The 24,036-nt window shown below is 42.2% G+C and overlaps 1 protein-coding gene across 2 annotated transcripts in view; it reads left to right on the plus strand.

The window, feature by feature from the left end:
* The window catches only part of Ptpn9 (protein tyrosine phosphatase non-receptor type 9), a 70,741-nt gene extending 54,671 nt beyond the window's left edge, over positions 1 to 16,070 (plus strand). For both annotated transcript variants that reach the window (XM_005069579.4, XM_040729802.1), the window contains exons 9-13: positions 1,605 to 1,671; positions 9,687 to 9,765; positions 11,317 to 11,467; positions 12,981 to 13,188; positions 14,247 to 16,070. In XM_005069579.4, the coding sequence (XP_005069636.1) occupies positions 1,605 to 1,671; positions 9,687 to 9,765; positions 11,317 to 11,467; positions 12,981 to 13,188; positions 14,247 to 14,461 (720 nt within the window). In that variant the 3' untranslated portion in view covers positions 14,462 to 16,070. The remainder of the gene's footprint in view (positions 1 to 1,604; positions 1,672 to 9,686; positions 9,766 to 11,316; positions 11,468 to 12,980; positions 13,189 to 14,246) is intronic.
* The last annotated feature ends 7,966 nt before the right edge of the window (positions 16,071 to 24,036 follow it).

Below are 24,036 nucleotides of genomic sequence, written 5' to 3' on the forward strand. Positions count from 1 at the left end.
TCTATTTTTTCTATTTAACTACCTTTTTCTGTTAATCTCTGTAATTGTAAACATAGCATTCATTGTATAATTGGAAGGCTGAAGCAGGAGTGTGGCAACTTCTTTACCAGCTTGAACTAGAGAAAGTTTGTAGCCAACTTGGGCTGCATAGCAAGACCCTCTCAAAGAAAATAAAATGTAGAGTAAAATCAACCCAACTCTGGGCTGGCTAGATGGTTCAGCAGGTCACAGCATTTGTTGCCAAGCCCAACAATCTCACTTTATGGTAGAAGTAGAAAATGACTTCTCGGCCGGGCGGTGGTGGCGCACGCCTTTAATCCCAGCACTCGGGAGGCAGAGGCAGGCGGATCTCTGTGAGTTCGAGGCCAGCCTGGTCTACAAAGTGAGTTCCAGGACAGCCTCCAAAGCCACAGAGAAACCCTGTCTCGAAAAAAGCCAAAAAAAAAAAAAAAAAAAAAAGAAAAGAAAAGAAAAGAAAATGACTTCTCTTGAGTTGTTTTCCCTTCTTATATGTGCTGTTTATGCGCACACATAGAGAGATAATAAATAAATGGGAAGAAAGAAAACGTAATCAAACAATTCCTCCCTCTCCACAAATTAGCATTGATTATAGTTTCAAGGTAAAGGAAACTAACGGCATCCATTTAACAAGACTTACATTATAAAGGCTTGATATTTTAGCCCAGGCTGGTATCGAATTCACAGAGATCTGCCTGCCTCTGCCTCCTGAATGCTGGGACTGAAGGCATGCTCCACCACCGCCCAGCATCAGTTTTTATTTATTTTTTTTTGTTTTGTTTTTGTTTTTTGTTTTTCGAGACAGGGTTTCTCTGAATTGTTTTGGAGGCTATCGGTCCAGCCCAGCCTCAAACTCACAGAGATCCACCTGCCTCTGCCTCCCGAGTGCTGGGATTAAAGGCGTGCGCCACCACCGCCCGACATCAGTTTTTATTTTTAAAGACAGGATCTCACTATGTAGTTATGTTGGCTTAGAATTTAGCATTGTAGACAAGGGTGGCCTTTGAACTTGTAGTGATCCTCTAGCCTCTGCCTCTTGAGTGCTGGGATTACAGACATGATACTACGTAGGACTTAATTTTTGTGTATGATTTGATGAAAGGGCTTCTATGATTTCTTTCTGTCTGTCTGTCTGTCTGTCTATCTGTCTATCTATCTGTCTATCTCTGTCTAGTTCTAATACATTTGCTGCAGTGAAACCAATAGCCCACAGAAGCACTGTTCCACTCAGCTATACCCGGCCTCTTTATTCCCTTTGATTAACAATTAAGGTAACTCATGATTTTTCCCCCAATGCTAAATTGGCCCTGTTACTTTTTTGAAATATTAATTTTTATTTTATATACATTGGTGTTTTGTCATGGGTATTGGGTCCCCTGGATCTGGAGTTACAGATAGTTGTGAGCTGCCATGTGGGTGCTAGGAATTGAACCTGGATCCTCTGGAAAACCAGTGAGTGCTCTTAACCACTCAGCAATCTCTCCAGCCCAGGCTCTGTTACTTTTCATTTTCTGCTTGACAGGAAGAGAAGAATATCCACACCTTGAATTCATGCACTTGCAATAATGTCTCCCTTTTATTATTAGACAGATTACATCAATGCCAGTTTCATGGATGGCTACAAGCAGAAGAATGCTTATATTGGTACTCAAGGTAAGCTGTTTTAGCCTTACATGTTGATTTTTGTGCCACCTGCATGTGGTTACTTATTTCAGATGATTTAAAAAATGTTTTTGTTTTGTTTTGTTTTTGTTTTTGAGACAGGGTTTCTCTGTATTGCTTTGGAGCCTGTCCTGGAACTCTCTATAGACCAGGCTGGTCTCAAAATCACAGAGATCTGCCTGCCTCTGCCTCTCAAGTGCTGAGATTAAAGGTGTGCGCCACCACTGCCTGGCGTTTTTTTTTTTTAAACTAATATTTGTGTGAGTGTTTGGTCTGAATGTAAGTCTGTATACCATGTGTATGCCTGGTGTATGCAGAGATCAGAAGAGGGTATCCGAGGTGGACCTGGATCTGGAGTCACAGATGGTTGTAAGCTGCTATATGGGTGCTGGGAATCACACCTGGGTGCTTGGGAAAGGCAGCAAGTGTTCTTCACCACTGAGCTCTCTTTCCAGTCCCTATGTCCAGCTTTTATGTAGGTGCTAATATCCAAAATCTAGTCCTCAGAACTGAGTAGCAAGCATTCTTTACTGTTGAGCCATCTTTACAGCTTCCAAATGATTTTTTTTCCTCCCCTTCCCTTTTTTGTGAGGGAGTGTTTCACAGTGTAGCCCTACCTAGCTGTTCTGGAACTTGTTCTGTAGATGAGGCTGGTCTTGAACTTAGAGATCTCCCCATTTTCTGCCTTCCCAGTGCTGGGATTAAAGGTGTGCACTACCACACAGTTCAGATGGCATTTTTTAAAAATTATTTTTTGCATTCCAATCCCAGTTCCTCCTCCCTCTTCTCCTCCCGTTCCTCTCCTCAGAGAGGATAAGGTCTTCCCTAGGAAGTCTACTAAGTCTGTCCCATCATCTCATTGAGGCAGGACCAAGGCACCTCTCCACCCCCGACACCTGTGTCTAGGCTGAGCCCATATAGAATGGGTTCCACTAAGTCAGTTTGTGCATTAGTGATAGATCTTTTACTCACATATTGTCCCAGCCACACCATTGTCCCTATATTAAGGGAGTCTAGTTTGGTCTTATACAGGTTCCCCATTTGTCAGACCTGAGTCAGTGATCTCTCACTAGCTCAGGTCAGCTGATTCTGTAGGTTTCCCCATCATGGTCTTGACTCCTTTGTTCATATTATCACTCCTTCCTCACTTTGATTGTAATCCAGGAGCTTGGCCCGATGGTTAGTTGTGGATTTCTGCTTCCATCTATTTCTGGAGAGGGTTCTAACTCTCTGGGGTTATGGATTGTAGGCTGGGTATCTTGCTTTATGTCTGGTATCCAGTTATGAGTGAGTACATACTATTTGTCTTTCTGGGTCAGGGTTACCTCACTCTCAATGGTCTTTTTCTGTTCATTTGCCTGCAAATTTTAGGATGTCATTGTTTCTTACCCCTGAGTAGTACTCATTGTGTAAATGTACTACATTTTCTTTATCCATTCTTTGGTTGAGGGGCATCTCAACATAGTCCAGCAAATGTCTTGTGGTGTGAGTGTGCCTTCTTTAGGTATATGGCCAAAAGTGGTATTGCAGGGTCTTCAGGTAGGTTGATGTCTAATTTTCTGAAAAATCGCCATACTGATTTCCATAGTGGCACATCCTCCAGCAATGGAGGAATGTTTCTCTTTACCCACATCCTCTCCAGCATAAGCTGTCATTGGTGTTTTTGATCTTAAGATGGAATCTCAGAGTTGTTTTGATTTGCATTTTCACTGATGGCTAAGGATGTTGAGCATCTCCTTAAGTGTCTTTCAGCCATTTGGATTGTTCTGTTGAGAATTCTCTGTTTATGTCTGTATCCATTTTTTTTTTGTTTTGTTTTGTTTTGTTTTTCGAGACAGGGTTTCTTTATGGCTTTGGAGGCTGTCCTGGAACTTGCTTGGTAGTCCAGGCTGGTCTTGAACTTACAGAGATCTGCCTGCCTCTGTCTCCCGAGTGCTGGGATTAAAGGCGTGCGCCACCAACGCCAGGCTGTCTGTATCCATTTTTTAATTGGGTTATTTGGTAGTCTGATGTCTAGTTTCCTGAGTTCTTTGTATATTTTGGAGATCACCCTCTGTCAGATGTGGGATAGGTGAAGATGGCATCATTTCTTAAGGAAATGTGTTGTCACCACTAAAATCCTGGTTTTTCATAAAGTTTAGTAGTTGAAGAGAACAGATAAGTTTGGAGTTTCAGTTCCATACATGCATGGGAATTCACAACAAAGAGAAAAACTAGAGATATAAATCTATAATGTTACTGCTTGCTCCCAAGTTTTTTTTCCCTTGTACTGTGTTTTAGTATAGTAATCCAAGAATGTAGGGCCTCAGAAGTCAGTAGTTGGCATGCACACACACAATAAAAATCTGAGTCAGGCTGAATATGTAATTTAGTGATATAGCACATGCATAAAAGGTTTGAATTTGATCTCTACCATCTCAAGAAAATAGTAATAATAATCAAAAGAAATCTGAATCTAGTTAGAAGTAACAAATCAGTCAAATTCAGATTGTTTAGCACAGTACAAGAGTACAAGAAAACATAGTCAGACTAGATAGGCATGCTGATATGTACATGCTTGTAATCCCATGTCTCAGAGGATCCCAAGTTCAAAGTCTACCTCTTCTGCATAGTTAATTGGAGGCAAACCTGGGTTACATAGGAAAAGAAAAAGTGTGACTCAAATTCTTTCAAGTTAATGTCATGAAAAATGAAAAGGGAGGAGACTGTTCAAGATTACTAAAGAAAGAATTAAAGGTAATATGGGACTTATGATGTGTCCTCTATATGGAGAAAGTGGCATTAAGGACAAATTACTGGGACAATTGTAGACTTCCTATCAGGTAAGGTTATGTCTGTGTTCCATTGGGTGGAACTGTAATGACATATGATGATATAGAAAGGGAATGAGCACATTCATACGCATGTGCATAAATAGGTTCACTTTTACATACATACACACACACACACACACACACACACACACACACGTGAGGTGGGGCAGGGTCTCATCTGCCTTAGGCTCTTTCATGCTTGCTATATAGCTAAGGATGACTTTGAACTCCTGATCCTTCTGCCCTTATCTTCCAGTTTCTGGGATTACATGCATGAACTACCAGACATTACTCTAGTGGTCCGGTTCTTATATACACATATATGCCCACTAGTAATATTTCTAATAAGTCATCTGTTAAGGATATGTATTATATTCTAGGTGCATAATCTCTAATTATTAAAGTGAATCTATGAAGATGTTTTTTTATTTAATGTGTGTGTTTAGTTTAGTTGAGCAAACTGAGGCTTAGTTGGAAATGTGACGTTGAATATAACCTGCTAGTGGCAGAACCAGATTGTGAATCCATGTCCCGCTCAGAATTCTCACACCCATCTCAATGGGTTGGCCTTCTGTGTCAAATAAACCACTAACTTCACCTCTATAGATGTTTGCTTCTATGTGTGTGGTGTATGGATATGTATGGGGACGTGTATTTTTGTGTGGGGGCAGATCTATAGGAGGGTGTCAGGTGACTTGCTCTATCTCCCTCCACTTTATTCATTTGAGACCGGGTCTCTCACTGAACTTGGAGCTAGGTTGGTAGTCAGCAAGCTCTAGAGAGCCTTCCCTTTCCCCCAAGTGCTGGAGGTATAATGTACATCTTTGCCTATGTTTTTATGTGAGTTCCTGGGATTTGATTTGAGGTCCTCATGCTTGTGTGGCAAGAACCCAATGAGCCATTTCCCCAACCCCTGTCTTTGTCCCACCCCCACAGGATTTACTGTGAAGCCCTTGTTCGTTTTGAACTTGTTGAATGTGTGTTAAATATCTGTGACTGTAGCAGAGGCATGGCACTGTGGAAATATTGGGTACTAGGAATCAGCTCAGGTCCTCACACAGTAAGCACCTTGCCAACTAAGCAATCCCTAGCCTTTTTTTTTTTAAAGATTTATTTATTTATTATGAATACAGCATCCTTACTCCATGTCTGTCTGCATGCCAGAAGAGGACACCAGATCTCATTATGGATGGTTGTGAGCCACCATGTGGTTACTGGGAATTAAACTCAGGACCTCTGGAAGAGCAGTCAGTGCTCTTAACCTCTGAGCCATCTCTCCAGCCACCCCTTGGTGTTTTTGTTTGTTTTGAGATAGTTATCCTCCTGCCCTAGTCTCCCAAGTACTAATTATAATCTCCTCTTAGAGGTTATAGGCATGATCCACCATGTCCAACTTCACTAACATCTTTTATTTTGATTTTGTGGTTTGCAAAGGGGTCTTATGTAACCAAGGCTGGCCTGGAACTCCTTATGTAGTTGAGAATGAATTTGAATTCCTGATGTTTGCTGCCTCTTCCCAAGTACTGGGATTATGGGCATGTCCATTATGGGCAGGTGAGATGGCTTAGTGGTTAGAGCACTGGCTGCTCTTCTAGGGGTCATGAGTTCATTTCTCAGTAACTACATGGTGGCTCACAAGCACCTAAAATGGGATCTGATGCCCTCTTCTGGTATGCACATGTACATGCAGACAGAGCCCTCATACATAATAAATAAATTTAAACAAAAAAAGACAAAAGGGAAAAACCTAGTACTTTAAAAAAAGGAAAAAAAAAGAATTTCTTATTTGCAGATATAGAGACATGGGTAAAAGAATATTATTTCAGGGCTGGGCTGGAGAGATGCTCAGTGGTTAAGAGCACTAGCTGCTCTCATTCAGAGGATCCAGATTTGGCTCCTGGTACCCACACAGTGGCTCACAACCACTGCAATTCCAGAGGATCTGATGCCCTCTTCTGACTTCTGTAGGCAGTGCATATATGTGATGCACACACATAAATGCAGGCAAAATACATATACTAAAAATAGAGCACACACACACACACACACACACACACACACACACACACTAAAGATAAGAAGGAAAAGAAGTTAAGTGATCTCATCTCAGGACAGATAGGAGGCAGTATAGCTTAGTGGTAGAACTTATGCTTAGCGTACCCAAAGCTCTGGATTCAATTGCCAGATTCAAAAGCATGAAGGGAGATCCTAATTTGGGGGAAATTTACCCTTAACTTCTAAATCTTTCTCTTGTGCCTTTAAGGAAGTTAAATGCCTCTCTCTACCTACCTTGGATTTTTTTATCTGGTTTCTTGGATATTCTGACTGCTTAACTGTCCCAGTTTTGGTTTTAGGAGGTCTTGAACTTATGATCCTACCACCTCTGTCTCCAGCTAGTATCATCCTTATTTAGCCACTGTTAATGATCTGAACATAGAATATAAAGTATATGAGAGTGTGTGTGGGAAAGTGGTAGAATGTTGGGTTTTTTTTTAAGGTTTATTTTTATTTATTATGTATACAGTGTTCTGCCCACATGCCATAAGAGGGCACCATGTCTCATTATAGATGGTTGTAAGCCACCATGTGGTTTCTGGGAATTGAACTCAGGACCTCTGCTAGAGCAAGCAGTGCTGTTAACTTCTGAGCCATCTCTCCAGCCCTAAATCAGGTGTGTCGTGGTGACACACCCTTTAATTCTTTTTTTTAAAAGATTTATTTATTATGTATATGGTGTTCTGTCTGCACGTCTGCCTGAAGGTCAGAGGAGGACACCAGGTCTCATTACAGATGGTTGTGAGCCACCATGTGGTTGCTGGGAATTGAACTCAAGACCTTTGGAAGAGCAGTCAGTATACTTAACCACTGAGCCACCTCTCCAGTCCGGGGATTTTCTTAAATGTTTGATGTAAGAGGCTCTAATTTAAATGGTTAAAAGTATTTAGGACCAGCCATGTCATCCAGAGCTTAGAGGAGAGGAAATCCCTTGAGTGTCCTGGTCAAAGAGAGCCTGGAGAAAAATTCAGCACTTAAAAATAGAGGGGTTTGCCTCACCCTTTAATCCCAGCACTTGGGAGACAGAGGCAGGTGGGTCTCTTTGAGTTTGAGGCCAGTCTGGTCTACTGAGCGAGTTCCAGGACAGCTAGGGCTGTCACACAGAGAAATCCTGTCTCAACAAACTGGAAAAATAAAGGGGGTGGGGGCTGGAGAGATGGTTCAGCATTTGCTGCTCTCCCAGAGGAACAGAGTTCAGTTCCTAGTAACAAGATGGCAGGCTTCTAACTTCTTGTAACTCCAGGTCTAGGGGCTGTGACTCCCCTTCTCCTGACCCATGCAGGTACCCACCCATGCTTGGAATCACTCCTACAGACAAGCACACACATACACATAAAAATAAAATAAATCTTAAAAAATGGATAAAAATAGAATGGTATTATAGGAGAGGGAGACAGTAGAAAGGAACGGCGTCAGAGAGATACAGTGCTATGTTATGATGAAGCAATTGTTTAGGATTCGACTATAAGGGGAAAGAGACTCAGAAAAAATACATTAGAATGGTGTTAGTAACTTAGAAAAAGGGATAAAATCCTTATGGGAGTGAAACAATATAAAGAACAGGGGAGATGGCAAGGGTTAAAGGATAAAAACAAAAACATTCCAAGGGCAAAAAATTGCTAGACTCCACTTGACAACTTCTGGGAAAGATGAAAATGGGTGTGTTAAAGTTGACTCCAACTCTTTAGAAGAATAAATGATTTTAAAACACCAGTATTGGGGTGGGTGAGATGGTTCATACAGTAAAGGTGCTTATGGTACAGGCCTGGTGACCTGAGTCAAATCTCCTGGACCCCTATAAGGTGGGAAGAGAAAACAGACTTAAAATATAAGTTCTTAGCATTAGGGTCCTGTGACATCCACATGAGCACCATGGTACCCCTCCCCCAGTTACTAACAAAAACAATAGTGGTGATAATACTTTTAACAAAGAATACTAGAAGTCATATTAGAGATAAGAAAATGGACAGAGAAAGCTGGGCAGGGTGACACATGCTTACTCTCTGCACAATGGCAGCTGAGGCAAAAGGATCCTAAGTTTGAGGTCTGTCCTAGCTATACAGTAAGACCCTGTCTCAAAAAGGAAAGGGAAGGAGGGAGGGTCAGTGTATAAGTAAGTTGGAGGATAAAATGAATTTCGAAGAAGACTAGGACCCAGTCATAAGGGATGTGAGCCATGGTTTAGTAGTTAATGTGTTATGAGGCCGAGTGTTGGATGAGGTAAAAACAGATAGGTTCAGAAACCTTTACCATAGATGGGGTAGCTGAGGCTTTGTGGCTCAGGTGCTGTGTGGGTATTTAACAATGCTCCTATGGCTCACTGGGACATATTTGTAATGTGAACATTCTGTTTCCTTTTATTTTCGGTGAAGATTCATTTTACTTACCTTTAAAATTTTATTTTTCTTTTATGTGTATAGGTGTTTTGCCTGCTTGTATGCCTAGCACCACATGCATGCAGTGCCCACAGAGAACAGAAGAGGGCATCAGAACCTCTGGAACTAGTGTTACAATTGCTTTTAAGGGGCCGTGGGTGCTTGGAATTCAACCCAGTTCCTTTGCAAGATCAACAAGTGGTCTTAACTGCTGGTCTCTACAGCTCTGCCTTATTTTATTTTTAATTATGTGTGTGTGTTTGTGTGTGGGTATATGCATGTGAATGCAGGTTCCTGTGGATGCTAGAAGAGGTCATTGGGTCCCTTGGAGGTGGAGTTGCAGACTGTGAGACACCTGATAAAGGTGCTGGGAACTGAATTCAGGTCCTCTGCAAGAGCAGTGTGAGCCACCTCTCCAGCTTTATCATTCTGTGTTTCTAATACTCACTCATGCAGAGATATTATGGTTGGTCTGAGAACCTGTCTGCATAAGCAGAAACAAGAACAGGGACTCTGTGGTGACTCATATGAATACTTGAAATTGCAGCACTTGGGAGGTGGAGACTAGAGGGACAGGAGTGCAGGGTCATGCTTGAGTACATAGTGAGTGTGAGTCTATGAGAGACACTATCTCAGAAAAACAGTATCAACAGAAAAAATACAAGAAGCAAGGAGCTCACATCTATGCTTTGGAGTTACTGTTTGTAAGAAAGACAGACGTGTTTCTGAGGGGCCTGTTCTTTTTCTTCTCCTTTCATTCCAGGCCCTTTGGAGAATACATATCGTGACTTCTGGCTCATGGTTTGGGAGCAAAAAGTTTTGGTGATTGTAATGACCACCCGGTAAGTTAGTCTTCTTTTTTTTCCATAGACTCCCTGCCTCTACCCTGACCCTAAGCTTGAGTAACTAGGAAAGCCATGACACATCTCTAGTGAACATGCTAAGGCATGGTGGAGAAAGGGCTAGCATTGCAGATATTTAATTCCTAATTCTAGGGACCCAGTGCTATGTAAAGCTTACCCTGGGGTTCTAGCCCTTATTCACTAAAGGAAATGCAGTGAAGCAGAAGCAGCTTACCTTAAAGCTGGCTCTTTTTTTTTTTTTTTTTTTTTTTTTTTTTGGTTTTTCGAGACAGGGTTTCTCTGTGTTGTTTTGGAGCCTGTCCTGGAACCTGCTCTGTAGACCAGAGTGGTCTCGAACTTACAGAGACCCACCTGCCTCTGCCTCCCGAGTGCTGGGATTAAAGGCATGTGCCACCAACACCGGCTAATGCTGGCTCTTGTCTCAAGAGGAAATATGTTCCTGGCTGCTGAATTACCAGTTCCCATTGCTTTTCATTTCCTGCTTTCTTTGTCTGCTTTCCTCTTCATTCGTTTCTCTACTTTAAGTGAACAGAAAAAAGAGGGTTGAAACATAGCCAGGAAATTCTGAATGAATTTTTCTGAATGTTTCTGAAATTTGGCCATCTTGCCAAATTTAAGGAATTTAATTTTTTTTTTTTTTTTTTGGTTTTTCGAGACAGGGTTTCTCTGTGGCTTTGGAGGCTGTCCTGGAACTCACTCGGTAGACCAGGCTGGTCTCGAACTCACAGTGATCCGCCTGCCTCTGCCTCCCGAGTGCTGGGATTAAAGGCGTGCGCCACCAACGCCCGGCCAAGGAATTTAATTTTTTTATTAGTTTCATCATTAATTATAACTTATTTTAATGTGGAAGAAAGAAAAGATAATGGCTGAGCAGTGATAGTGCATGCCTTTAAGCCCAGAACTCTGTGTTTAAGGCCAGTCTCGTCTACAGAGTGAGTTCTGGGATGGCCAGGGCTACACAGAGAAACCCTGTGTCAAATCAAGAAAGAAAGGAAGGGAGGGAGGGAGGAAGGGAGGAAGGAAGGAAGGAAGGAAGGAAGGAAGGAAGGAAGGAAGGAAGGAAGGAAAGAATGAATGAAAGCAGAGTGTTTGCTCAGTTCCCTTCCTCAGGGCACTGTTAATAGCCACCTGTAGTTATGAGAAGTACCTACTCCAAGTGTTCTGAGGCCACTGAGAGAGATGGTGAGATGAAGTCATATCCAGGAGTTGTCTTTCTCAGTTCTGTATCAACCAAGGTCCTTTAGTGGAGAAGAAATTGAGCAGTGACTTAGGTCTGGTTCCCACTATGTTTTTTGCTGCTGTATTATCTTAGGTAAATGAGATGATATAGTCCATGCACCATGCATGTCTACCAATTGAACACATGTATGAACGTTAGAATGGAGGGGTTTCCTTTTTCCCCTGAGCATCAGTGGTAGACTTCAGGAGCAGTGAGATAACATTGCTGCCTACGAGCTCAGAAGTTTGTAGTGGGAAGCAGTTTATTGCTGGTTGAAGAGCGAAGGTTTAACTTGCTCTGTTTGTCTTCAGCTTTGAAGAAGGTGGCAGGAGAAAATGTGGCCAGTACTGGCCTTTAGAAAAAGACTCTCGGATCCGATTTGGCTTCCTCACGGTGACTAATCTAGGAGTGGAGAACATGAACCATTATAAGAAAACGACTCTAGAAATTCACAACACAGAGGTAAATGAAGCTTTCTATTTTCTCATTTTCTTTAAACTAGGAATTCTTTTAGAGATTCTCATTGATGGTGGTGATACATACTTTTAATCCCAGCATTCAGCAAGAAAAGGCAGGTAGATATCTGTGAGTTCAAAGTCATCCTGGCCTATGTAGTGAGTTCCAGGCCATCCAGGGCTACATAAACAAAAACATAGAAATAAAATTTCTATAGGGAGTAGGCAGGATTTGAGGGAGGTTATAAACTGCTTTTGTTTTTTGTTGTTGTTGTTGTTGTTTTGTTTTTTTTGTAAACAAGCTAAAGATACTCAACTGAAAAGCCAGTTATGTGGTGCACGTCTTTAATCCCAGCATTCAGGAGATAGAGGCAGGTAGATCTCTGTGAGTTTGAGGCTAGCCTGGTCTACAGAGCAAGTTTCAGGACAGGCTCCAAAGTTACACAGAGAAACCCTGAGAGAAAACGTTCAACATTGGGAATCTGGGTCTTGCCATGGTTATTAAGCTGGAGGCTGATGCAGGATTACAAGTTTGAAAAAAGCCTGGACTGCAAAATATGGATCTTGTCTCAGAAAACTACAATAAGGGCAAGAGAGATGATGGCTTAGCTGTTAGAGTCCTTGCTACTCAATTATGAGAATGAGAGTTCAGATCACAGCACCCATGCATCAGCTGGGAGTCTATGCATGCCTGTAAACAACTCTGATGGAGGCAGAGGCAAGAGGATTCCTGGGCTTTCTGGCCTATAGCCTAGCTGACGATACATGAGCTCCAGGCTCAGAGAGAGTTCCTCAAAGGAACAGGCCCTGATGTCCTCCTCAGGCTTGCACATGTACATATGTACGTACACTCATACACATAAATATATATGTACACACAAATGGAGTCAGTAAGTAGATAAATACATTATTGCTTTATTTTGAGACAACACCTCTCACTATGAAGCTTTGGTTGACCTGGAGCTCACTATATAAAGAACCAGGCTGGGCTCAAACTCAGGAATCCATCTGCCTGCCTCTGCCTCCTACATTCTGGAGTTTAGAGGTGTGCCCCACCATGCCTGGAAATTTTTTTAAGCAGGATTTTTTTTTGATATTTCAATTTAATTACAGCATTTCTCCCTTTCCTTCCCTCCAAACCTCCCCTGTTCTTCAAATGCATAGCTTCTTTTTTCACTAGTTGTCGTTATATGCAAATACTTATTTGTGTGTTTATGTGTGCTCTTTCTGGGGAAGGCCACTTCTCTGGCAAAAAACAAAACAAAAACATCCTTTTTTTTTTAAAACTACAAAAATAAAGAAGAAATGTGAGTCCTATAATATAGCAGATTGCAGATTCCCAAGACATTTAGCCCTTCCTTCGGGTTTGAGGTAGAGAACCAATTGTGGTAAAAGGTTAGAGCAGAGGACAGGAGCCTTGTTGGTACAAGTGCTAAGGTGTTAAGAACCTTCAAAAGCCCAGGGTAGTCAGATTAGACAGGAATGACCGCATTAACTTTTGCTTCTTTTTTTAATGTAAGGAGCGGCAGAAACGCCAGGTGACCCACTTCCAGTTCCTAAGCTGGCCAGATTATGGTGTCCCTTCCTCAGCAGCTTCCCTCATTGACTTCCTGAGAGTGGTCAGAAACCAGCAGAGCCTGGCTGTCAGCAGCTTGGGAGCACGGTCCAAAGGGCAATGCCCAGAGCCACCCATTGTGGTACATTGCAGTGCAGGCATCGGCAGGACAGGTACTGTACCTTTTATACTGGTGGCAGTAGGGTGGAGAGGAGGAACTGAATGCTTGGGGCATGTCTGTGATTGGAGAAAGAACTCATTCAATCCCTTGGTTACAAACTGCTATGGTAATCACTTTTTTTTTCCCCCCCGAGACAAGGTTTCTCTGTGGCTTTGGAGACTGTCCTGGAACTCGCTCTTGTAGACCAGGCTGGTCTCAAACTTACAGAGATCCACCTGCCTCTGCCTCCTGAGTTCTGGGATTAAAGGCGTACACCACCACTGTCCTGCAATAATCACTCTTTAATCTCCTTTTGTATTACTTAGGCTGGGGATACTGCTTGCCAAAGTATATAATTTATAAGCCAAGTTCTTGGTTTTGTTTTATACATTTCATTGTCATGGTCTTCTGACCTTGTTAACTCTGTCATCACTGTGTTGTGGTCCCTTTCCTGAGGGCCTCTTCTCCTTGCTCTGGTTTTGTCTTTCTCCTCCCTTTCTCTGCCCTGCCCTCCTCTCCTCTCCCCTCCTTCTCTCTTTCGTTTCTTTTTTTAGACTAAGACTTACTATGAGGTCCAGTCTGACCTGGAATTCATAGCAATTCTTTTGCCTCAGCCTCCCAAAATTCATGGGATTATGAGTTTATACCATCTTTCATGGCTTCTGTGTTCTTCATTATGGTTAACAACTTTGACTTAATGGGGTGTGTGCTGTGTGAGCTGCTGACTTTACTAGTTCAGAGGTCCCTTGGAGGGGAAAATCAGGAAAAATTGATTTGTTGTAAACCTCTGGAGAGTATAAGCTCTAGAAATTGGGTGTGGAAGTACTGTTGCTCTTTTTGGTGTTGAAGCAGGAAGTTCCTCTGCGTCCTCTACCTACTTACTCTTCTTGTTACTTCCATGTATATCCTGAGAAACAGGAGACTATGTCATTTCTCTGTGATAGATACTTTTAGGCTCAAGTCCATCAGACCCTTTGCCTTTGAATTAAATTATCTAGTCTTGCAAGGTGATTTGGTTAAAGGAGGAATATGGGAAGGTACACTCATGTGCCTATTTCCTTCTTTCTTCAGGTACCTTCTGTTCATTGGACATCTGCCTGGCACAGCTGGAGGAGCTTGGCACCCTTAATGTGTTCCAGACAGTGTCTCGTATGAGGACACAGAGAGCCTTCAGTATCCAGACCCCCGAGCAGTACTACTTTTGCTACAAGGCCATTCTGGAATTTGCAGAGAAGGAAGGCATGGTTCCCTCTGGTCACAGCCTGTTGGCCATGGAGGGTCAATAACTGTTCCATGAATTTCCACCTGCTGGCCAGCCTTCCTTAAATTACCCTGGACACCGCTGAGCCTATAGGTTGCCATCAGTTATGCTGAAGCCATGGATCAAACTCTTTGTGTCTCCCAGCGCACATGTGCACGCAAGGCAGCCTTTCCCTTTGGCTAGATAAATGTGGTGAAATTGCCACTAGAAAGGGCCAGCAGCAATGTGTTCTTAATTCCTAGCACCTGCTATTGAACTGTGCCTTATTAAAACCAAATTGTGGCTATTGATTTTTGCCAGGGTCCCTGAGGTAAGTGGGGGAAGGAACCCCCATCTCCCAATGCCATTCTTCTTCTAGAAGTCTCCTCCTTCCCTTTGCTAGGATTTGACAGGGAGGTTTGGTGAGCGTTCACCTTCCTGCCCAGAGAGCTTGACCAAGTTACATATTCTAGAGAATGTCCCGAGTGCCAAGCACGTTTATACATAGGGCGTGTATTCCAGTCTTTTCTGTCATTCTGTGTGTGTGCGCGTGTACGTATGTGCACTTCTGTGTATGGATCCATATGTATGTGTGTATATACTATATACTGTATGTGATGATATGGTTGTATTCTATAAATACATATACACACAGATACTCTGTAGAAGTTTCCTGGGGCTTCATGTTGCAGTTCAGCATTCTTTGCTTCTTGGATGCTGCTGATTAGTCTGGACTAGCTAGGGTTGGGGATCATGCTCATGTTGTCAGACAGCAGAGTGATAGAAGACAACACATACTTTTTTCCTGGGCCACAGGCCCTCTTCTTTAATAACATCCTTCCCTCTGGACTCTATGCTTCTTGGAGCCAAAAATACTGACTTATGGTAACACTGGTTCAATTTAGCATGGGTTGTCCTTCATCTAACAAATTCTGTTTACTTTGCTGATTTGGGGAACAGACCTCCACTGTGATTCCAGACTCAGTCCTATTACCCCAGTGATGGGGTCCAAGGCTAGAGATGAATTTACAGAGCTGCCAGAACCAAAGGTAATCGGTACGAAGTCTCAAAAGAAAGGAGAATTCTGGAGTACATGAGAGGAACCTACTATGAGATTCCATTCTTGGGAGAACAAAATGGGGCCCCTTTTTCTTTTGTTGGAAGACTCATTTCTTTATGCAGTTCTCCTTTGTCTACTGAGATGCCCAGTTCTTCCTGCCTGCTAGCCTGTCAAATTCTAGACCTCAAACTGGATGGGTTCTATGTCTGTATAAAACATAAGCACCTTGGATGGATGAGGTAGTTCCTTGCAATCACTGGTCCCCTGCCCATCCAACTTGTTCCTGTCTTTTCCCAGTCTGATTCACCAGAAATGGAATCAAGAATTGCCAACACTCAAATGTTCCTGCAAAACCCCACTAAACCCTAAATCTTTCCCCACTCCAGATGATGAGGTTGGCAGCTGGTCAGACCCAATAATTTTATACTGTAATAAGATCTTTGAATGTGTATATTCTTATTTTTTACAATCATTTCATTTTGTATTTAACATCAATGGACTGAGTCCGATTCAGTAAATAATTGTAATGTTCATATTCAATATCTTATAGTGGTACAGTTTTGTATTTACATATAAATATACCAACATGATTAAATCCTTTTAGCTTCATCAATTTAGCAGTCTGGGATTGGGAACATGAGGAGGGAGTCCAGGACCTGGTTCTGGACAGATGGGGCGGCAGGGAGGGATTCAAAGCTTGAAAGTCTGAGACTCAAGTTCTGAGAGGCACCTGCCATGTCTGTGGCTATTGCTTTAGCTTTGGACAAAGGTACCAGTACCAACTGAATGCTTGTTGTATGACAGTCTTAGCGCTAAGTGCTTTGTCTCTTACGTTAGTTACTTCACTGAAACCTGACAATTCTCGTGAATATCCTGTACCTTCTACAAATCCTTCTCCCATTTCTCTAGTGTTGGGATTACAGACACATGCTACTTCCATCAGGGGTAATTCACCTAATTATAAATGAGAAACATATGTATAATTATTTAATAATATAATGTATAAATGAGAAAGATGAGGTCCAGAGGAATATAGTGATTTGCTCTGAAACTGTAACCCAAAATGATCTGCTTATAACATCTCCTGACAGTATCAGGGATGGACTGTTAGGTTAGTGTTTTTGTTGTTATTGTTCTCCCTTTAGAGTATAATTGGTTTTAAAACTCTAGGACAGTTCATGGTTTTGTTTTGTGTGTTTTCTTTGTTTGTTTGAGACAGGATCTTACCATATAGCCTAGGCTGTCCTTGAATTCAAGGCAATTCTACCTTAGTCTCCCAAGGACTGGGCTTAGGTAAATTGGCCTTAAGTTCATGTTCCTTGTAGTGGACTTGGAAGATCAGAGAATTGGTGACATTCTTCCAGATGGGGATGGGATCTCTTAGTGTATCCTCAGGTCTGCACAGTACCAAAAGGGTCATGCTTCCAGAGAAATGCCACAAATGCTGTCCTGCTAGTCTTTCTCTCAGTGTGGACTAAGAAGCATTGGCCTTGTAGGGACAATCTTCATATTACATGCTTTCTACCTGTTAACAAGTGACAACCTACCCCATTAGAACAGCTATGACCTGCAATATGCAAATATTAGGGTGTTCCATTAACAACAGTTAATGGAAACCCACCATATTCTAGGTCCTATCCAGAGTACTCTATAGATATTAATACATTCACTCTCAACAACTACTTGAAAATAGGTACTGAGCAAAGAAAACAATTGAAATACCATAATGCTAATTTGCTAAGATGTATCTCAAGGACCCTACTTTTACATTAGAAGTTTCTGAGGACCTGTTTCTTCATCTGCCAGCACATTTTTCTTGATGTTTTTACCTTAACCAAAGACTAAACTTGGATGTTATGGAATGCGACTATGATCTCAGTATTGGAGAGGAAGAGGCAAGAGGGTCAGGAGTTCAAGGCCAGTGATGGCTATACTGATAGTAGGAGCCCAGCCTGGGCTACATGAGGCCCTTGTCCGAAGGAAAAAAAATGGTAGACGATTAAGACAGAACCTCTGAAATTTGAAATTAGATTACAGAAATACTTAGGTTTGGTGAAATATATACAGGAAGCAAGCATTAAAAGCCTGGAAGAGGTAATTCAAACTGTTCTTTGTTCAAACATGCTGTAACTTTGCCCTGTAAATTGCTCAATTCAAAATTGTGCACTACCTGCTAGGTGCACGTTCCTGGGCCCACAGTTGGTGGTTGAGTGAGTACAGGATGACCTAGACTTTTGAATTGTTAAACTCATGTCTCAGATTCTGGCCACAACCAATGATATCTCCTAAATATTCAAGTAAAACCCCTGAGAAAAAAGGGTTCAGTAGTTTTCGCTAAACTGCTTTTATGCATAGTGCTATCTTTATTAGTATTGAAATGAAAAAATGGTTTTTATAATTTTTTACTTTTAGAAAATAATTTAGTACATATATGAGTACTTGACTGCTATGGTGCACAAGGAGAGGACAGAGGACAATCTCACCTTGTACCTTGTTGATAGGTTTTGTCTCTCTATGCCTGTCATGCTGTATATCCCAGGTGAGATGACTGGTTGGCTTCCAGGTGCTTCTCCTTTCTCCACCTCTCATCTATCCCATGAGTGTTGGGATTACAGATGCATGCTAGCATTTTATATAGGTTCCAGGGGTCAAATTGAGGTGGTCAGATTTTCTAGGCTAGCTAGCATCTTCACCCATTGAGCCATATCCCCTGTTCAAATTTGCTTAAACTTTATATATACATACATTTTTATATATTTCTTTTCTTTTTTTATTTTTGTTTTTCGATACAGGGTTTCTCTGTGGCTTTGGAGGTTGTCCTGGAACTAGCTCTTGTAGACCAGGCTGGTCTCGAACTCACAGAGATCCGCCTGCTTCTGCCTCCTGAGTGCTGGAACTAAAGGCGTGAGCCACCACCGCCCAGCTATATATTTATTTTCTAAGAGATTATGGACATACTCTTGGCTCAGTCTTCTGAGTACTGAGATCACAGATACGTGCCACTTTGCCTGTTATTTTTAGACTGAGTCTTACTATGTTATCTATATTGGTCTCAAATTTCTGGACTCAAGTGATCCTACTATCTGAACTTCCTATGCAACTGGGATTATAGCACACTTGCTACCACACCCAGCTGTTTGTAGGTTTTGCCAGTGTGATCCTACCTTGGTAGTGATTTTGTTGTTGAGGTATTGTTTATTTAAGACAGGGTTTCTCTATATAGACCATGCTGGCCTGGAACTCAGATCCATCTGCCTGCCTCCCAAATGCTGGGATTAAAAGAGTATGCAACACACCTTGCTTAGTGATAGGAATCAATGAAGCCTAAGGAAAAAGTTCATGATGTTCAAGATGTGAGGATCATCACACAGGAGACAGGGAATAAAGCTAGGGAACTGTGTTCATGGAGTGAAGAACACTGTGGTCCTATGCAGACTTCTGTCTCTGATTGGATAGTCTCCCCAGCCCCCAACAACATTCCTATGGTTTCTAATTGTTCAGGTAGAAAGGATGGTTTCTGTGCTCTGTATTGCTTCCTTCATGCAGGTAGAACGGCATGTGAATCGACCCCCAACATACTCAGGCTAGGAGAGCTGCCATCGCCAGTGTCTCTTACAATGTACTAGTCAATGGCAAGAGTATGAGTGTGGGCATGGAAGAGGCTGGGGTGTGTGTGGCAGGTGGACAGTGTAGTATCATGACCCTAGGGAGAATGCTCTTGATCATAAAAGGATGCATCTAACTCCTGAGGCAGTCCTAGGTAGAGGAACTTGCAAATTGATGTGACCTGATGGAGATGAGCTATGAGACTAATGTGGATGCATTGGCAGGACAGAAAGGTTATCCTAGAATGACTGAGGCCTTAAGTGGTTCTGAGGTTTTTTGTTTTTGTTTGTTTGTTTTTTCAGGACAGAGTTTCTTAGTATTGCTTTGGAGGCTGTCCTGGAACTCTGTAGACCAGGCTGGCCTTGAACTTGAACTCACAGAGATCTTCCTGCCTCTGTCTCCTGAGTGCTGGGATTAAAGGTGTGTGCCACCAACGCCTGGCTGGTTCTGAGGTTTTAACCTACTCAATTTAACTAAGTCCTAGCTGCCTTTTTTAAATGGGGCTACTTTAAACAGTCATACTATGGGTACACTGACCCTAAGGGCCTAGTTTGTTGGAATTATCAGGCTCTTTCTTAGGCTGTATTAGCTCCCACTTTAGTTTCTCAATTTTATCTCATTTTCAAACTCTTGCCATTTTTTTTTTAAACATTCCCTCAGTTCTTTTCTACTTGGCCACCAACTAGAATGTAGGTTAAGGGTCAGGTGTGGTGGTATCTTTATCCTAGCACCAGGAAGGCAGAGGCAGGCTGATCTCTGAGTTTGAGGCCAGCCTGGCATACACTGCAAGTTCCGAGACAGCCAAGATTACATAGAGAGACCCTGTCTCTAAATATAAAACAAAACCAAAGAAGTAGGAAGAAAGAGGTACCCTTGAATCTCCATCAGTCTTTTTGTCTTTCCTATTGCTCCCTGTGGCCTGACAGGTGTCTGAGAGCCAGAGAATTAAAGAACAATTTAAACTGGGTAATATGTTCCTTATTGTTACTTGGACTCTGATGACTAGAGCACTGAAGGCTATCTCACTCCAGGCTGACTTCCCTGTACCAGTATACAGTCTTAGGATCTTGTTGTTTTCTAAGCTACTGCAGAGTTTTGTCTTAAAACCTGCAAGTCCAGCCAGATACAAAGCAGAGCAAAGGTCAGCCGTATCTAGTAGCATCTCTTCATTTACTTCCCAACTTAAGTACATATCCAGCAGGGGCTGTCTTGGGTGGAAGCTTGAGGAAATGGGGAAGGAGTATGGACAGTTCTCAGGCTGCCTTCACTTCTACCTAAATAAGGGATACCTTTATCTTTTTGATAGTGGGCTTCTCAATTAGATTTGAATGTAGGAACCACCAGTCTGTCTATAAGAGAACGCCAGATAAACTGGGGAAAATACTATTATTATATCTGTCTTCCTGATTTAAGTATGTAGTGACCCTAGGTAAGCCATTGTTGAGTGAGAAGACATTTCCAGGTAATGAGTAACCTCTTTAAGCCCACTATGAAATTCTAACCTTCTAATAAAACATATTGTAGTATATGTCACTGAAGCTAGCTAGAGTTGAGTTTTTTCTTTGAGGTCTGCACTGCCAGGGAATTTTTAAAAAATGGCCAGGCAAGGAGTATGGTAACTGGAAAAGGAAAAAAAAAAAAAAGTTTAGGACCCTTGACTGTATGGTAGACATTTTATTTTAAATTTCCTAAATTACTATAGCCCACTGTACTACAGAATCCTACCAATCTGATATAAATGATTTGGTTAAGCAATCTACCTAGAAGATTCTGATCAATAGTTTTGAGGGTGTGCCCCCCCCAATCTCCTAGCTTGAATCTAGGGATAGTTAAAGGATCAAAAGTTCAAGGTCATCCTTGTCTATAAAGCAAGTTCTAGGTTAGCCTGGGGTTTGAGAGACCTTGTCTTAAAAAAAAAAAAAAACCCTAGGAGTTAGGGTAGAGAGCTCAAGAGTCTCCTGTTTGATAGGACTGAGCTGAGGGTGCTGATCACCTGTAATTGTTAGAGGTTCTGTCATCATTTACTGTAGTAAAGGCCCTAATTGACTTTTTTAAAAAAATTATTTTCTGTGCATTGGTGTTTTTCCATGGGTGTCAGATTCTCTGGAACTGGAATTACAGTTGTGAGCTGCCACGTGGGTCCCCTGGAAAAGCAGTGTTCTTACCACTGAGCCATCTCTCCAGCTCCGCCTAACTGACTCTTAAGGCAGAAGATCACAAGCAAAGGGAGTTCAAAGTCCAGGCTAGACAGCTAGCAAGATCCTAGCTCAAATTTGTCTCTAAAGTTAAAAAGAGCTAAATACATTTGTGTTGCAAGTGCTCACATTTGTATTACTAGCACTGAGGCCAGTCTGGGCTATGTGAAATGATGTCTCAAAAAAAAAAAAAAAGTATGTTGTGGCAGGAGGGCAGGGGCTTGAGAGACAGGTAGTTCTGACAGTCAAGTTTTTGCCTCACAAGAATGGAGACCAGAGTTCTATTTCATGCGCCCATGGAAATCAACATGGGTTACAGATGCTTTTAATTCCAGTACTGGGGAAGAGAAGATAGGCCAGAGACACTCTGGTGTGTGAATGAGTTCCTGTTTGTGAATGAGGATGGGTATGTCATATTCATGAAGTAGATGGAGGGTGACAGTTTTGAACATGCATGTTATGAATTTGAAGACCATGTGTGTATGTGGCTAGGAGGCAAATCTTGTTTCTTTGAATACAATTTTTCTCAGCTATCTGATGACAAAGTACTGTTAGAATCAGGAAGTAAGGTTTGTGCATCAGAAGCAAAGGCGGGGTGTTTTCTCTAAAGGTCCCAACTTGGATGGTAGCCTGAATGGATGCAGAAACAGTATATGGGGGAGTGAACAAACTCAGGATTTGGACTTAGGCAAGTACCTCTACTGGCTGAGGCCTCAGTGTGCTCATCTTTAATTAAGCATAATAGTGTCCAACAGAAAATATCCAGAGTGGCCGGGCGTTGGTGGCACACGCCTTTAATCCCAGCACTTGGGAGGTAGAGGCAGGCGGATCTCTGTGAGTTTGAGGCCAGCCTGGTCTACAGATCGAGTTCTAGGACAGCCTCCAAAACAATACAGAGAAACCCTGTCTTGAAAAACAAACAAACAAACAAAAAAAAAACCAAGGGAAATATCCAGAGTATTTCACACAAACACATCCTGATGTGGTTTTTTCGAAGGATACTCGCCCAGATCCATTCAATTCTACCTTCACTACTAGGGGAATGAGAAATGGGAAGCATCTTTGGTACAGTCAGTGGATAATGTCCACACAATACTGAGTCAGAAACAGTCATTGGGTCTCTTCCTGGGGCCCCTTGACTGCACTGAATACTGAGACCCCCAAATGTGAATTAGATAAAGTGGTTGTCCTTTCAAAGAGTTCAATCTAAGGGGTGTTTCTCCATAATGAAGGTGGACAGAGGGCTCAGTGGGTAAAAGCATTTGCTGCACAAGCAGGAGGACTCGAATTAAACTTCCCATGTAAAAAGTCCAATATGGTTGGGCAGTGGTGGTGCACAACTTTAATCTCAACACTGGGAAGGAAGATGCAGGCAGATCTCTGAGTTCAAGGCCACCTTCATCTACAGAGTGAGTTCCAGGACAGGTAGGGCTACATAGAGAAATCCTGTCTCTCAAAGCAAAACACCCAGCCCAGTATTTTTTTTTTTAAGCATGTATACCTATAACCCAAGAGCTGGGGAGTAGGAGATGAGAAGGCAGGTGAATCACTGGGGCTTTCTGTCCACCAGCCTAGCTCCAGATTCAGGGCAGACCTTGCCTCAAGGTAATAAGGCAGAGGCTAATAGCAGGACACTTGACATCCTTCAAATATGCACTGGTGTATACACCCGTCTATGGTCACATACAGGGTACATATACATATGTGTGCAAGACAAATTAACTACGGTATGCCACTTGCTGTTCAGGATAATAGTAAATGCCTAGGCTTCTGGCCTTCACAGAGATTCAGAACCTTACTAGGCAGTAATTATATTGATCCTCATACCAGAATTGCTATCCTTAGAGGAAGTGTACCCACAGATAAGGACTAAATGGAAGCCAACATAAATGGGACTTTCTGCCTAGTGTTCTCTCTGTAGTACCACTGTGCTTCAACTCATTAATATAGTATTTGTTTCTATCTTCAGCTAAAAGTTGACCCTCATCCTTGGAAAAATGAGCAGTGACTTCTATGGCGGTCAGGCCTCATACTGAACCCATTGTTCTAATCTCCTGGCCTTTCCCCTCTACTTGGTTCTTTCCAGTTACCACTCACATTCCAGTCCCCATATATCAGATGGAATGACCACTGCCCTTCTGAAATAGGTACTTCTTCCTGCGTGCCCCATCTCCCTCAATGACAGCTTCCCACATGGACTCTGAGTAAGGGAGGAATCCTTACATCATCTTCATGGACTCCTCTATATACTCACTTTCACCTTTATTTTCCTGGGCACTGAAGTCCCGAAACTAGAAGAGATTCACTTGATTATAACACCACCAATGATTGGCTATCCAAGCCCTCTCTCCTCCAGTAACCACAGAAGGCCACCGGTTACCTCTTCTATTACTTACAGTGTACCATTGATCTACTCTTCCTTGAGGTTTCCTCAAATAAGGGTCTCTTTAAATGATACCAGGTCTACTATGTAGCCTTAGCTGGCTTTGAACTCAAGGTCTTTCCTTTGCCTCCAAACTGATGCAATGACAAGCGTTTGCCATATCAAACTTGGTTAAGTTCTTTTAAGTAACTCAGGTTACTGGAAGTCATCTGACAGAGCATCCTTTCCTGTTCATACCCTACCCGATATCCCAGTTAACTCCCTTTCTTCAATGACCTAAAACAAGTGTTTCTTGGGGGCTGGGCTGTACCAAGCACTCAGTTGGAAGAGTGCTTGCCCAGCATGCATGAAGTCCTTCATTTGATTTCCAGCACCAC

The sequence above is a fragment of the Mesocricetus auratus genome, unplaced genomic scaffold (genome assembly GCF_017639785.1).
Source record: "Mesocricetus auratus isolate SY011 unplaced genomic scaffold, BCM_Maur_2.0 Super-Scaffold_100022, whole genome shotgun sequence".
NCBI lineage: Eukaryota > Metazoa > Chordata > Mammalia > Rodentia > Cricetidae > Mesocricetus > Mesocricetus auratus.